Source organism: Alosa pseudoharengus, unplaced genomic scaffold, assembly GCF_046254945.1.
Source record: "Alosa pseudoharengus isolate Yale_2024_CS ecotype anadromous, Long Island Sound unplaced genomic scaffold, YU_APseudo_1.1 YU_APseudo_1.1_scf_20, whole genome shotgun sequence".
NCBI lineage: Eukaryota > Metazoa > Chordata > Actinopteri > Clupeiformes > Clupeidae > Alosa > Alosa pseudoharengus.
In genome coordinates, this window is record NW_027468664.1 from 33,029,225 (window position 1) to 33,042,085 (window position 12,861).

At 40.8% G+C, this 12,861-nt stretch overlaps 1 protein-coding gene across 1 annotated transcript in view; it reads left to right on the forward strand.

Moving 5' to 3' along the window:
- Positions 1-3,677: 3,677 nt before the first annotated feature.
- slco1d1 (solute carrier organic anion transporter family, member 1D1) overlaps positions 3,678-12,861 on the forward strand; it is a 28,886-nt gene continuing 19,702 nt past the window's right edge. Inside the window, exons 1-7 of the mRNA XM_076297232.1 lie at positions 3,678-3,728; positions 4,617-4,758; positions 5,397-5,529; positions 6,694-6,818; positions 8,136-8,301; positions 9,418-9,437; positions 12,543-12,575. Of these exons, the coding sequence (XP_076153347.1) occupies positions 3,678-3,728; positions 4,617-4,758; positions 5,397-5,529; positions 6,694-6,818; positions 8,136-8,301; positions 9,418-9,437; positions 12,543-12,575 (670 nt within the window). The remainder of the gene's footprint in view (positions 3,729-4,616; positions 4,759-5,396; positions 5,530-6,693; positions 6,819-8,135; positions 8,302-9,417; positions 9,438-12,542; positions 12,576-12,861) is intronic.

Genomic DNA, 12,861 nt, shown 5'->3' on the forward strand with positions numbered 1-12,861 from the left:
TAGGAAAAATGTGTTTTGGCCTGTAGCTGCTGTTGTGTTTGGAATTAAAATGTACTAGTGGGGTCTGTTAATACTGTTGGAGGTCTATAGGCTGACCCAAGCCAAATTGTGATGTCATCGTAATTGATTCGGCCACCATATTGGATTTAATCAAAAACACCTAAAAGCTTTCACAGGTCACAAAGTTTGTCAGATTTTTTTTGACGAAACTTGGTGCAGATGATTGTTAGACCAAGCCTCAAAAAAGTTATCCCTTTTTGTCTTCAAATCTAAAACCGTTCGCCCGTAAAAGCTAATTGAAATTGTCGGCAAAGCCGCCAAACAGGAAGTAAAGTGATATCTCAGCAAGGTTTTCTCGTATCAAGACTAAACTTACCACATGTGCTCAGGACCCAATTAGGAGGAGACTCAAGAAATTTGGTACATTTTGACCACTGTGTGGCGCTATAATCACAGGAAGTAGGCTCATATCTCAGCAATGCTTACACATATTGAAACCAAACTTGGTACATGGACTTGAGACCCCATCCTGAAGACGCACAATAAATTTCAAGTCTTTTGACCACTAGGTGGGCGCTATAATCACAGGAAGTAGGGTCATATCTCAGCAATGCTTTCACATATAGAAACCAAACTTGGTATATGGACTTATATGGGATCCTATCCTGAGGACACACAATACATTTGGTGACCTTTGTCCATTAGGGTGGCGCTAGAGATACAGGAAATTAGCTCATATCTCAGCAACGCCTTTACGTATCGAAACCAAACTTGGTATATGAACTCAGGACCCGATCCTGAGGACACACAATACATTTGGTGTACTTTAACCACTAGGGGCACTATAATTAGGAAAACTTTTTCGTATCGACACCAAACTTGGTATGTTGATTCGTGAACACATCCTAAGGACCCACAATTAATTTGGTTTGCTTTGACCACTAGGGGTGCTATAATTATCAACACTTTCACCGATTTAAACCAAACTTGGTATGTGGTCTTGAGGACACACAATAAATTTGGTGACCTTTGAATCCAGTCCAGTCCAATCCAATCCAATCAAGCCCAATCCAATCTAACACAACACAGTCAAGTCCAGTCCAGTCCAATCCCAACTCCTGCTCAACTGCTTGGCCCCCTCATTGCTGCTTGCAGCTATATTTTTGATATAATTTGCATGTAGCCTATGTATTCTCTATTGGGTTGTAATCAAAATTAAGTTTTCAATTTAAAGTTACATTTTTTAAATTTGAGCCCCTGCCCCTGGTCTCTGCACGCCCCTGGTATAATGGCAGAGCCGGCGAAGAAGCAGCGAAAACCCTTGACGGAAGACGCAAAGAAAAGGAAAAGAGCTTCAGACCGAACGAGGGGGAGTTTCGTAGAGAAAAAGCATCAGGCTTGCCTGGTGTCCCTTTAACCCTCTATACCCCAGTGGAATTCTACAACAATGCCCCAGATTCCTGGAAATTCTAAGAGAAAAGGGCAATTTGAGAAACATTTCAAATAACCAAGAATAACTAAAAATCTAATAAAAAGTGTCAATTGTAAGTTTCTTTCAGTTTAAAGATTAGAAATGGCTCTTTCAAATGATATATGATCCATTAAGAATTATATATTCATGTTTCCCATAGACGGCCATAGGCCTACTCACAGTCTCAAAGTCTTTCACTAACAAAAAGTTATAAATATGGTTAACATATTTCTGTATTAGAAGCTGGGAAACAAGATACTGAGTACTGATTTAATTGAAATAGACTGGCATATCTTGCACTTATTTGGGATTTAGCTGGACAGTGAGCCTTACAGCTAAAAAATGATGAGGATATGAACTAACGTAGGCCAGAAGCATAGCGCATTAATCGTGACTCATTTGATAAGCATGTCACCAAGAACAGGGAGTGTTAAACCTGACATGGATTTACGTTTTGTTTTATATGCACATCATGTTATATAATTTATCTAAACTTGATCAGTTGATGATAATGAACCTGTTGCACTCGTTCACTAACCTTCAACCTATCCTGTGCTAACATTACAAGTCTCAGACTAACGTTACATCAGTGAAGGTAGCAAATTAGCAGGCTTTTTTGTAATCACAAAGATGACGAGACATTGGCCTACTTGTATACAAATACATTTTCCTGACATCCATAAGCAGAAAACACAACGGTGGTTCCCGCTTTGGTTATTAGTCAACATAAAAACTCATTTAGAGAGACATACATAAGTAGTAGTTTCTGTTGGAAGACTCATTGCTGTTGGAAGACTCATTGCACTTTGATATTACTGCGGCAACGGAAATGGGGGCTGTTTAAATTTGGTTGTAGTCTTTCCGCGAGACCTTGTTTTACTGTCTATGCTTCAGGCTCAAATATTGAGCGGAAGTTTATACGCGGTTGTGAGGTGTCTGAAAAAATAGTTCCACAATAGCAAATAACACGGCTGGAAATCATATATTGCGCCGATATATTTGTTTTTAATAATCAACGAACACGACTTATCACTCGGTGAGTTGCACAGTTCAAGGACATGTTTGTGCATGCCCATAAGCAGCCACTCTGAAGCAGTAAAGGTCAAAACGAGTCAGAAAAGTCAAGACAGAACCAATCGTCAAAAGTTCGGTGTCCACCACTCTAGCCAGAAAAGGGACTCAAAGTGCTAAATACCGGTATTATCCTTTAACAAAGTCGTTTGCAATGAATTACTGGTAATATGCATATGGTCACTGCAGAACAATCTAGAAACAATGTGAATCGCAGCCAGACGAACTGACGCAGCAAAGTTTGCAAAACATTTGTGTCACTGCCCTGGACTGTCCATGCCATGAGTCCATTTCTGTTATTGACTCATATCTGGTTGGGCATCACACCAAAGGCAATTACAGAGTCCTACTGTACTACTGTGTTACGATATATCTATCAGCTCAACATGTCTACAGTAGCTATCGCTCAAATCTACATGGCCTCGGGGGGAGTAGAACAATATTATACAGATGATGATGATGATGATGATGATGATAATGGTGATGATGATGGTGATGGTGATGATGATGGTGGTGATGATGATGATGATGGTGATTATGATGATGGTGGTGATGATGATGATGATGGTGATGATGATGATGGTGATTATGATGATGGTTATGGTGATGATGATGGTGGTGATGATGGTTATGGTGATGATGATGATAATGAGGATGAGGAGGATGATTATGATGGTTATGGTGATGATGGTGATTATGATGGTGATGATGGTGGTGATGATGATGATGGTGGTGGTGATGATGATGGTGGTGATGATGATGATGGTTATGGTGATGATGATGATGATGATGATGATGATGATGGCCGATTGTAATTAGTGTATTACTCCTTATCAAATGCAAAAACAAGCTGAACTGGAAGGCATAATTTCAAAGGCTCTCTGAAATTTTGTAACCAGCTCTCACTAACAGTATCCGGTAGTGGTGTAAGATACACATGTTGCTCTGAGTTAAGGAAAGCCTCATCTTCTGTCTGTCTGTCTCTCCTGTCCTCTCCTGTGATGATTTATTCATGTTTTAAGTAAAGCTTCATCCTCTCTATGTCTGTCGTAGCTCCAGTGCCTGTCTCCCTGCCTGCCTGTCTGTCTCTCCTGTCCTGTGGGGGTCCTGAGACACCAGCGGGTTCCGGAGCACCATGGGTGTGGCCACCAAAGAACCCCGTGAGCCTTGCTGCTCCAAATTCAAGGTAGGTAATGATCACACACACACACATGCACACACACACACACACACATGCACACACACACACACACACACACACACACACACACCAAAGCATCAAACGTATACACATGCATAAATTAATACTTACACAACATTATTAAACAAACCTTACCAAACCCACCTTGGTTTTGTTGTGTGTGTGTGTGTGTGTGTGTGTGTGTGTGTGTGTGTGTGTGTGTGTGTGCATGTGTGTGTGTGCGCGTATGTGTGTGTGTGTGCATAAGCCTTTGACCCAGAGCCCTTTGAGTCCTAGAGGGCTTTAATGTTTAACTCTTGCAAACTGCAGGCAAACCAGAGACACATAGGCCTATGCCTATGTCTCAGTGTGTGTGTGTTTGTGTGTGCCTATGCCTATGTCTCAGTGTGTGTGTGTTTGTGTGTGCCTATGCCTATATCTCAGTGTTTGTGTACATAAGAGGTGTGTGCACAGATGCAGGTCATATAATCTGCCCTGTCATGATTTGTCAGCATTTAGTGATGAAATTTATGGGTTTACAAAACACACACAGACATACACATATACACACTTATTTCTCAGTACAATAGGAACCATTACATGTCGCTAATGGAGTTAACCAACTTACCCCTTTTCGACCGTGTGTGTGTGTGTGTGTGTGTGTGTGTGTGTGTGTGTGTGTGTGTGTGTGTGTGTGTGTGTGTGTGTGTGTGAGAGAGAGAGAGAGAGAGAGAGAGAGTGTGTGTGTGTATGTGTAAATTTGTGTTTGTTTATTTTTAGCAAGTGTGATGTAAATAATTTGATTTGTTCTTTGCTTAGCTCATTTTGGCTAACATTGTGTGTGTGTGTGTGTGTGTGTGTGTGTGTGTGTGTGTGTGTGTTTACCTCCTGCAGCTGTTCCTGATGTCGATGTCGTTCGTCTACTTTGCTAAAGCGTTCGGGGGCTCCTATATGAAGAGCTCGGTCACTCAGATCGAGAGACGCTTCGACATCCCCAGCTCCATCATCGGGGTCATCGATGGCAGCTTTGAAGTTGGTGAGGATTCACACACACACACCATACTTGACTGTGATGGGTTGATTGTTAGTTAGTCAGATAGATAGATAGATAGATAGATAGATAGATAGATAGATAGCTATAGACAGACAGACAGACAGACAGACAGACAGATATATAGATAGATAGATAGATAGATAGATAGATAGATAGATAGATAGATAGATAGATAGATAGATAGATAGATGGATGGATGGATGGATGGATGGTTTAATCCAGTGTTTCTCAAAGTGTGGTCCGGGGACCACTGGTGGTCCGCAAGCTATCCCAAGGGGTCCGCGAGCAGCGTAAAATATAATATAGATGAGTTGTTTGCAATATTGAACCAACTTGTATGTAAATCCAAACAGTTCTGCAACACTGCCCATGGAAGCTATGAATTCTCAGACACAATAAGCAAGGTGCAAAGACAATAAGCAAGGTTGTTCAGTGAGTGGGTCTATTGTGTAATATACTGTTGTAGGTCTACTTTTAGCTAGGTGGTCTAGGTGAAAAAGTTTAAGAAACACTGGTTTGATCTAATCTTATAACCATAGTACTTCTGACTGACGGATTCAAAAGCAATTTGATTGATTGAGTGAGTGATTGATTGATTGATTGATTGATTGCCCCCTCAGGTAACCTGCTGGTCATCGCCTTTGTGAGCTACTTCGGGGCGAAGATGCATCGTCCACGGCTCATTGGAGCAGGATGCCTCATCATGGCCGCCGGATCATTCTGCACCGCCATGCCACACTTCCTTCAGGGACCGTGAGTCACACACACACACACACACACACACACACACACACACACACATACACACATACACACAAACACACACACACACACATACACATACAGTTAAGAACAAAATGATTCATACCCCAGGCAAAAATGTATTTAATGTAGATTTTCTCTTGACCAATATGTTTGTTCTGATTGAAAATGACACTGCCACATGTCCCTCTATTACTCAATGATTGTAGACCACACCTTTTTAGCAGCAAACCGGTTTTTGAGGCAGGAATTATTTGCCATCACTCTAGTCTGGCCTTGTGCTCACTTTTGTGACGGATTGAGGTCTAGACTCTGGCTGAGCCACACTAAAATGCCCCCCCCCCCCAAAAGTAACTTTTACTTAAAGTACATTTTAAATAAACTACTTTTTACTTTTACTTGAGTACATTTTCAGATGGCAAATTTGACTTGTTCTTGAGTAATATTTCATCAAAGTATTGGTCTGTGTATTATATATATATAAAATATTTTAGTACTTTTCCACCTCTACGCCCACACACGCACACGCACACGCACACACACACACACACACACACACACACACACACTCCACAGTGTCTGCTTTATAGGTCACCTTTGTATTTCATACCTGTGTTCAGATGCATGGACTACTTCAAAGCTGCAAAGGTCAATTTGACTTTACCCTCTTCTCGAGTGTCTGTTTAAACAACCATGACACATTCACAGAGTCCTGACAATTAATACCCCCTGTAAATGCTCTGCAAACACACACACACACACACACACACACACACACACACACACACACACACACACACACACACACATACACACACACACACACACACACACACTCACCCAAAGCCTTTTAAAGCTAATTAGTGGTGTAGTTGTCGTTTATGGAGATAAAGACCCATTGGCTTTTAACAGAGATTAAGGCCATTAGTAATCTCTCTATTGTGCTTCCTGAAAAGCTCATAAACTGAAAAACATTTACTTCCCAGATTTGTTTATAGAACTAAACTCCTTCATTACAGTCAATAGAGTCAGTCCAAGAACAGGCCTGTCAATATTCCGTTTGGTATCCACACGCCAATCACTAAGATCAAGCATGACTTACATCTGTGCATATATGTGTGTGTGTGTGTGTGTGTGTGTGTGTGTGTGGTGTAGATATAAGTATGAGACGACCATTTCCCAGTCTGTAGAGGTCAACTCTAGCCAGACCATCCTGCCGTGTCTCAGCAGTGCGGAGCAGGCCAAGGAGGACGAGCCACCGTCCGCTCTGAACCAAGCAGGTATTACAAGAACCTCCTGTCCTGCCCTCTCACCTGTCTCAGGTGTCTTATGTCCTGCCCGCTCACCTGTCTCAGGTGTCTCATGTCCTGCCCGCTCACCGGTCTCAGGTGTCTTATGTCCTGCCCTCTCACCTGTCTCAGGTGTCTTATGTCCTGTCCTCTCTCTTTGTCCTGGTTTCTCAACTGTCCAGTCAGCTGTCCTCTATTCTACCCGTCTCCAACTGGTCAAACCTGTCCTCTGCCTATTTGACCGGTCTTCTATCTTCTACCCAGGGTTTACGTTGTCCGGTAATTACCGGACAATGGCCGGGAAAAAAATAAATTGTCCGACAAAATTAAATCTCTCCGGTCAAATTGTCCGATTGAAATTGGCTAATAATCCCGTCCCCTAACGCAATCTGAATTTGAGAATAAGCCTTAATATGTAAGACTATATGATACGTCCTCTGGCTATGTTTTTAAATGAACAGGCTCTACCGTTCAAACAACGAACAAATGAGTGAGGCGGTTCAAACATGGACAGGCAAAGTGTTCTTTACCCAAAGCATACAGTAGGCCTATGCGTTCTTTGTCTATGATCTGCAGGGTTAGGGCCTCCTCGACGAGGAGATTGCTGGTCCGCGGATAATTTCTGGCACAATTAAACGGTATCATTGAAAGAAACGGCCGAGGAAACATTTCTTAATTTATTGTTATCAAATAAAGAGGCATAGCATTAGGGGGTAGTGGTGTGAGCGCTCATTCTTGTATGTGCGCATCTGTGTAAGTTAAACAGTCACCACTGGAGATAACGTGGGTAGCAGCAACAAACAACGAACGAATCGGACTCTTGCTGTCCATGAAAAGATACTGGCTAGATCTTGTTAGGCATGTTTAAGTTAGGCTAATGAACATGTTGCATTCTATTCAGCCTGATTATGTTATTCTTTAAGCTACATAGCCTGTCTCCAGTTTTCCTCAATTTGACTAATTAAGAAGGGATAATAGGATATTTGACCGGCATATCATCAAAATGTCCGAAAAAAGAAACCTCTGCCGGTCACTTTGACCGGCACCATTTTTTTGTAGCGGAAACTCTGCTTCTACCTGTATCACCTGTCTTGTATCTAATCAGTTTCTCCCTGTCTCACATCGCCTGTGTCTGTCTCACCTGTCCTCTACCTGTCTCACCTCTTTCATACTGCCTTACCTGTCCAGTACTTCTCTCATACCTGTCTCAGCAGTCTTGCACCTGTGTTACCTGTCCACTACCTCTCCTGCATCCCCTCTCCCATCTCACCTGTCCTCTCCCTGTCTTACCTGTGTGTGTGTGCGTAGAGTGTGAGAAAGCATCCGGCTCGTCCATGTGGATCTATGTGTTCATGGGGAACATGCTGCGGGGCATCGGCGAGACTCCCATCATGCCCCTGGGGGTGTCCTACCTGGACGACTTCGCCCGTGAGGAGAACACGGCATTCTACCTGGGTAAGACCAACGTCCTCAGGTGTTCACTATGGCACCAGCAGGTCTCCAATAGTCTCCATAAGTCTCCAATAGTCTCCACTAAACCCTGGCCTTTTATTGGCAGCGCTCCCTCAGGCCAGGTGTCCTGTTGTACAGAATTAATGGACGAGGGTGAGAGGCAAAGAACTTTTTTTTTACCAGATCTACTTCATAGGTGTCCCACTATTCAGAACTAATAGCGACCCCACCAGCCAATCAGAAAAGAGTTTTTCTTCTCTCTGGTTGATAACATGAAATAAACGCATATCTCTTATTATTCCGTTTAAGACCATAATTAAAGCAATTAAGGCGAGACACTACAGGTGAATAGGGTAACATTTTTAACAAGCAGATATCACTATGAAACTTACCCAGTTGATTACTTACATTAATATGAGAAAAAAATGTATTACAAGTTTTCTGTAATTTAATGTTTACATATGCAAATTAGGCATTATCTAATTAAATATGCGCTAATTTGCATACATTTTAAAACAAGAAACCTGAGCATTGGATACAGCCAGGTTCAAAATTATGTTTTCATTGTGTTCAGATAATAGATGTTGAAAAATATACAGAGGGATTTATGAATATCTACTTTAGTTATCCTGTAAATCAGAATATAATGTCAATAGCCCTAAAAAATTTTTGGATTTTTGCCATGTTTTTAGGCATAAAATGCCATGTAAGTCAGGCTAGGAATAATATATCAACAAACCCCTCTGTAAATATCTTCAAAATATAGTTAGGCATAAGCAGGCGCGTAGCAAGCGTGGGGGATGTGGGTGTTATAACGTACACAGTTTTGCTGGAACACGATTCTATCCCCCACACTTTTTGTCAGATTAAATTGAAAGTAAAATATGGAAATAAACGCTCCCGTAAAGAGTTGGAACGATATCTATAATGCACACACAGAGACACAAATAGGTCTGGTCATCCAGCCAATCACATCAAGTTAGGTGAAGAACCAGAGCCCCTCTGATCAAATTCAAAGTGTGCGTCTTTCAAGGCTATGCTGCTGCTTGGGTTGAGCAGATTTCAGATAGAATTGAAATGATAATTCTTACCGCATTATGCTAATTTAGTAAACCAAAATTCACTGTCTGACTGACAGTTTTTGTCACAATGCAGGGAGTCAAAGTGAAAGCGGGGTGCGTGCACCAAGGCACCTGTTTCTGCAGGAAAACCTTTGGCTACTGTTCTCAGAGCATTTTGCTTTCTCTGCCTATGATCTGCAGCTTTTCTCAAACTATGGGCCTCCTCAACAATTAACCTACTACTGCTCCACGTAGCCGCGAAATTAAGTTATGCCCGGTGCTTCACACGTCTGCTGATTTGCAGCATACTTATTCATTTGGTGTTATCAACTATATAGACAAAGCCCAGTCAGCACACATACAGTACGTCTCCAAGACGCTTGGAAAGGAACAGCTTAATTACATCGCGTTCCATTTAGAACGTCTTATTTGATCTGATCTTACAAACGGCGGCATCAAGACACATTTGAGTTCTACATCGGAGATAGAACGCTTATGATCGCTCATGCAATGTGTGCGTCCCTGCAGCAAGTGAAACTGGAGGTAACGTGGGCTAGAAGCAACAATAGTTTAAACAACAACGTGGCTTCCTGTAACTAGGGGAGACCGGGGCTGGTTGTCTCACGGGTTGGTTGTCACATTGCTTATTCCAGGCACACTAGGTGATGCTGTGGTAAAATTTTGATATCAAACTGTTACCCTTTGATAGCTTACTCATTTGCACTAGGAATTTTGCTGAGCAGACACACAGCATTGAGGTGAGGAGACAATTTTTAAATTTCATGGGTCAGAGTAAATTTTCATGTTGGTGTTGTTTTTGTATTGAGAGCTTGTAGGATATTAGTAGTTCAAAAACAAAACACTCATTAAAAAGCCAAAGGTAGTAGCTTTATTTTGAGTCATATTTTAGCTATCAAGTTAAAGCCATGTGGCAGCTAGGTTAACATCTTTGTCAAGAGGTCAGTTGGGGATGGTTGTCACATAGCTTGTGGGGTTGGTTGTCACATGGGTTTGTTGTCACTGAGACACAGTTGTCACTGTGTTTGCAACTTTGTTTGCAACTTACATGATAATAAAGAGGTTTTAGCACGGAAAATGATTTCATTTTATTTCTCAACACAGTAGACAATTCAAGTAACTGATCACCTCCTTTAATCCCATTGTTTTAACATAAGGGGCATTGATGACAACTATCATAGGGGTGGTATTTATATTAAAACTTATTTGCAGTTTCTAGCTTAAAAAACTAAAAAGTTACACATCATTTTTTAAAATCCCATTTTATCACTGAAATCCCATTGAAACTCTATAGGGACAACCAACCCCATACCCTGTGACAACCAACCCCGTGATGGGGTTGATTGTCACATTGTGTCAGAGTGTCTTTGATGGTTAATTGCTCCCTGTTACAATACATTCTAAAAGTAAAAATTATACACATTTAAAGCCAAGACCCCAAGCTTTCATTTCATGTAGGAATTACTGCTGAAAGAGTTTTTGAAGATGAGCAATTCATGCATGAGTAAAAATTGTGACAACCAACCCCGGTCTCCCCTATAGATGGAAAAATGCATAGAAACTGCTAATCATAATCTTTAAATTGACATTAATTAAGCTGGCTATATGCAACACAATTTATTTATATTCCCTTTGCATATGTTTGGGTAGACTTCAAACGTTTTTGAATTTGAGCAGTTATATGTCCTTTACATTTATTTAATAGGTATTAGTGATACCTCGAAATTAGGCTGCTGTCTGTTAGGCAATTTATTGTAGCCTGCTAACCCATATGTACAAAACATAATTTCTGAAATGATTTCTTGATTTATAACATGAGATATGTCTCCATGTAGGGTAGTGTCAAATAGTAAAGTGATAGCAGGTAGATCATGTAGGCCTACATGTCACATGAGCCACACATATGACGGGCGCTGCTTCTTCTGTCCCTCCCAAACTGCAATAAAATGTTGTTTTTAGCAATCAGAATTTTTTTCGGGGTAGAAACTCCCGGACACCAATATAGTCCGCACCCCTCTCAGAAAATACTTAAAACGTCTCTGTAGGGAGTTATTTATAATTTGGCCAGATTGTTTCATTTTCCTATCCCACAACCCCCACGCTTTTAAAAAGCTTGATACGCCTCTGGGCATAAGTCTAGAAAGTTTGGTGTATGTAAGTGCTTCTGAAGTGGAGTTTCCTTGCTCAGAGTGGGAGAGGAAACTCGTTTTGAGAAAACAGCCTTGAAAGACAGCCAATGAGATTCCGTTCTCAGCCTAGACTCGTCTTTGAACTTTCGCGATTGGTTGCTGATACAAAGGAAGTGTCCATATATGGATCACATAGCGTGATACAGGAAAAACAGAGATTTCCAACGGTACTACACACGATATGTTTTGGGTCACAGTCGCGGGAGTGCATGCAAGGTTCATAGGTGGGTGATTCTCCAACTATGGTACTTTTTCTGTCCTTGACATATATTTAAAAAAATAAAAAACATTTCCACTTTTTTATTTTTTTCACACTTACTACATATTTAGGGGAACCTATATATAAAAAATCATTGTTCAATTATGTTGTTTTTTATAAAATATAAGACATTTTATATGCGTTTTTTACTATTTTGCCTCTGTCCCTAGGCCAGACTTTGGGTCTTCGACCTTATCTCACTTAAAATCTAATACTGATATAATTTTAAATTCAAACAGAAAGTATGCATTATAACCCAATTCATTCAAATCTACTATTTTGTTTTTATATTTCTTTTCGATTTGGCATATTTTAAACATGTTAAACACTTGTCCCTTGGGTTCACCGTCATTTCCACACCTCTGCATAAAATGCAATCCCAGGCTCAGTATTCTAGATTTGTATACTCAGTAACCATAGCAACTGACACTCCAGAGGGATCCACATGGCTGAATCAAAGAATGATCCCAGCAGAGGTTAATACATAGGAGATATATCAAGGTAAATATGAGAAATACCGCCGAGTATGTTTATTGTACGTCATTTCTGAACCGCTCATAATTCATTCCGATGAGAAAAATTCTGGATTTTTACAATTTCATTAGGTGTAATTTGAGATTATTTAATGCTAACTCTAAAACTAACACTAACAGGCTAGTCAAACATGAGATATTAGAGGGAAAGTGGGAAAATGTCATTTCCACGACCGTCTTTTCCACATCTGTCTCCATGGTAGTGATAGGTAGACAGGTTGGCTTGTTTTTGTTCGGTTGTGGAAATGACCATTGCTTTTGCCATTGTCTGGAAAAATGTCAAAAAATACATATTATTCCATAAAAATCAGCACAGCCAACTTCAGGGCAGGTATCTAGGCATACTGGGGAAACAAATTATGCCAGTAATATTTTAATTAAAAATGTTTCATTTTCTGAAAATGTTCAGGTCCAAAAAGTACCATAGTTGGAGAATCACCCAGGTGCCAACTCTCACGCATTGGCCGTGAGACACACGCATTTCATTAGTTTCACACACTCACACGCCACACCCCCGATTTC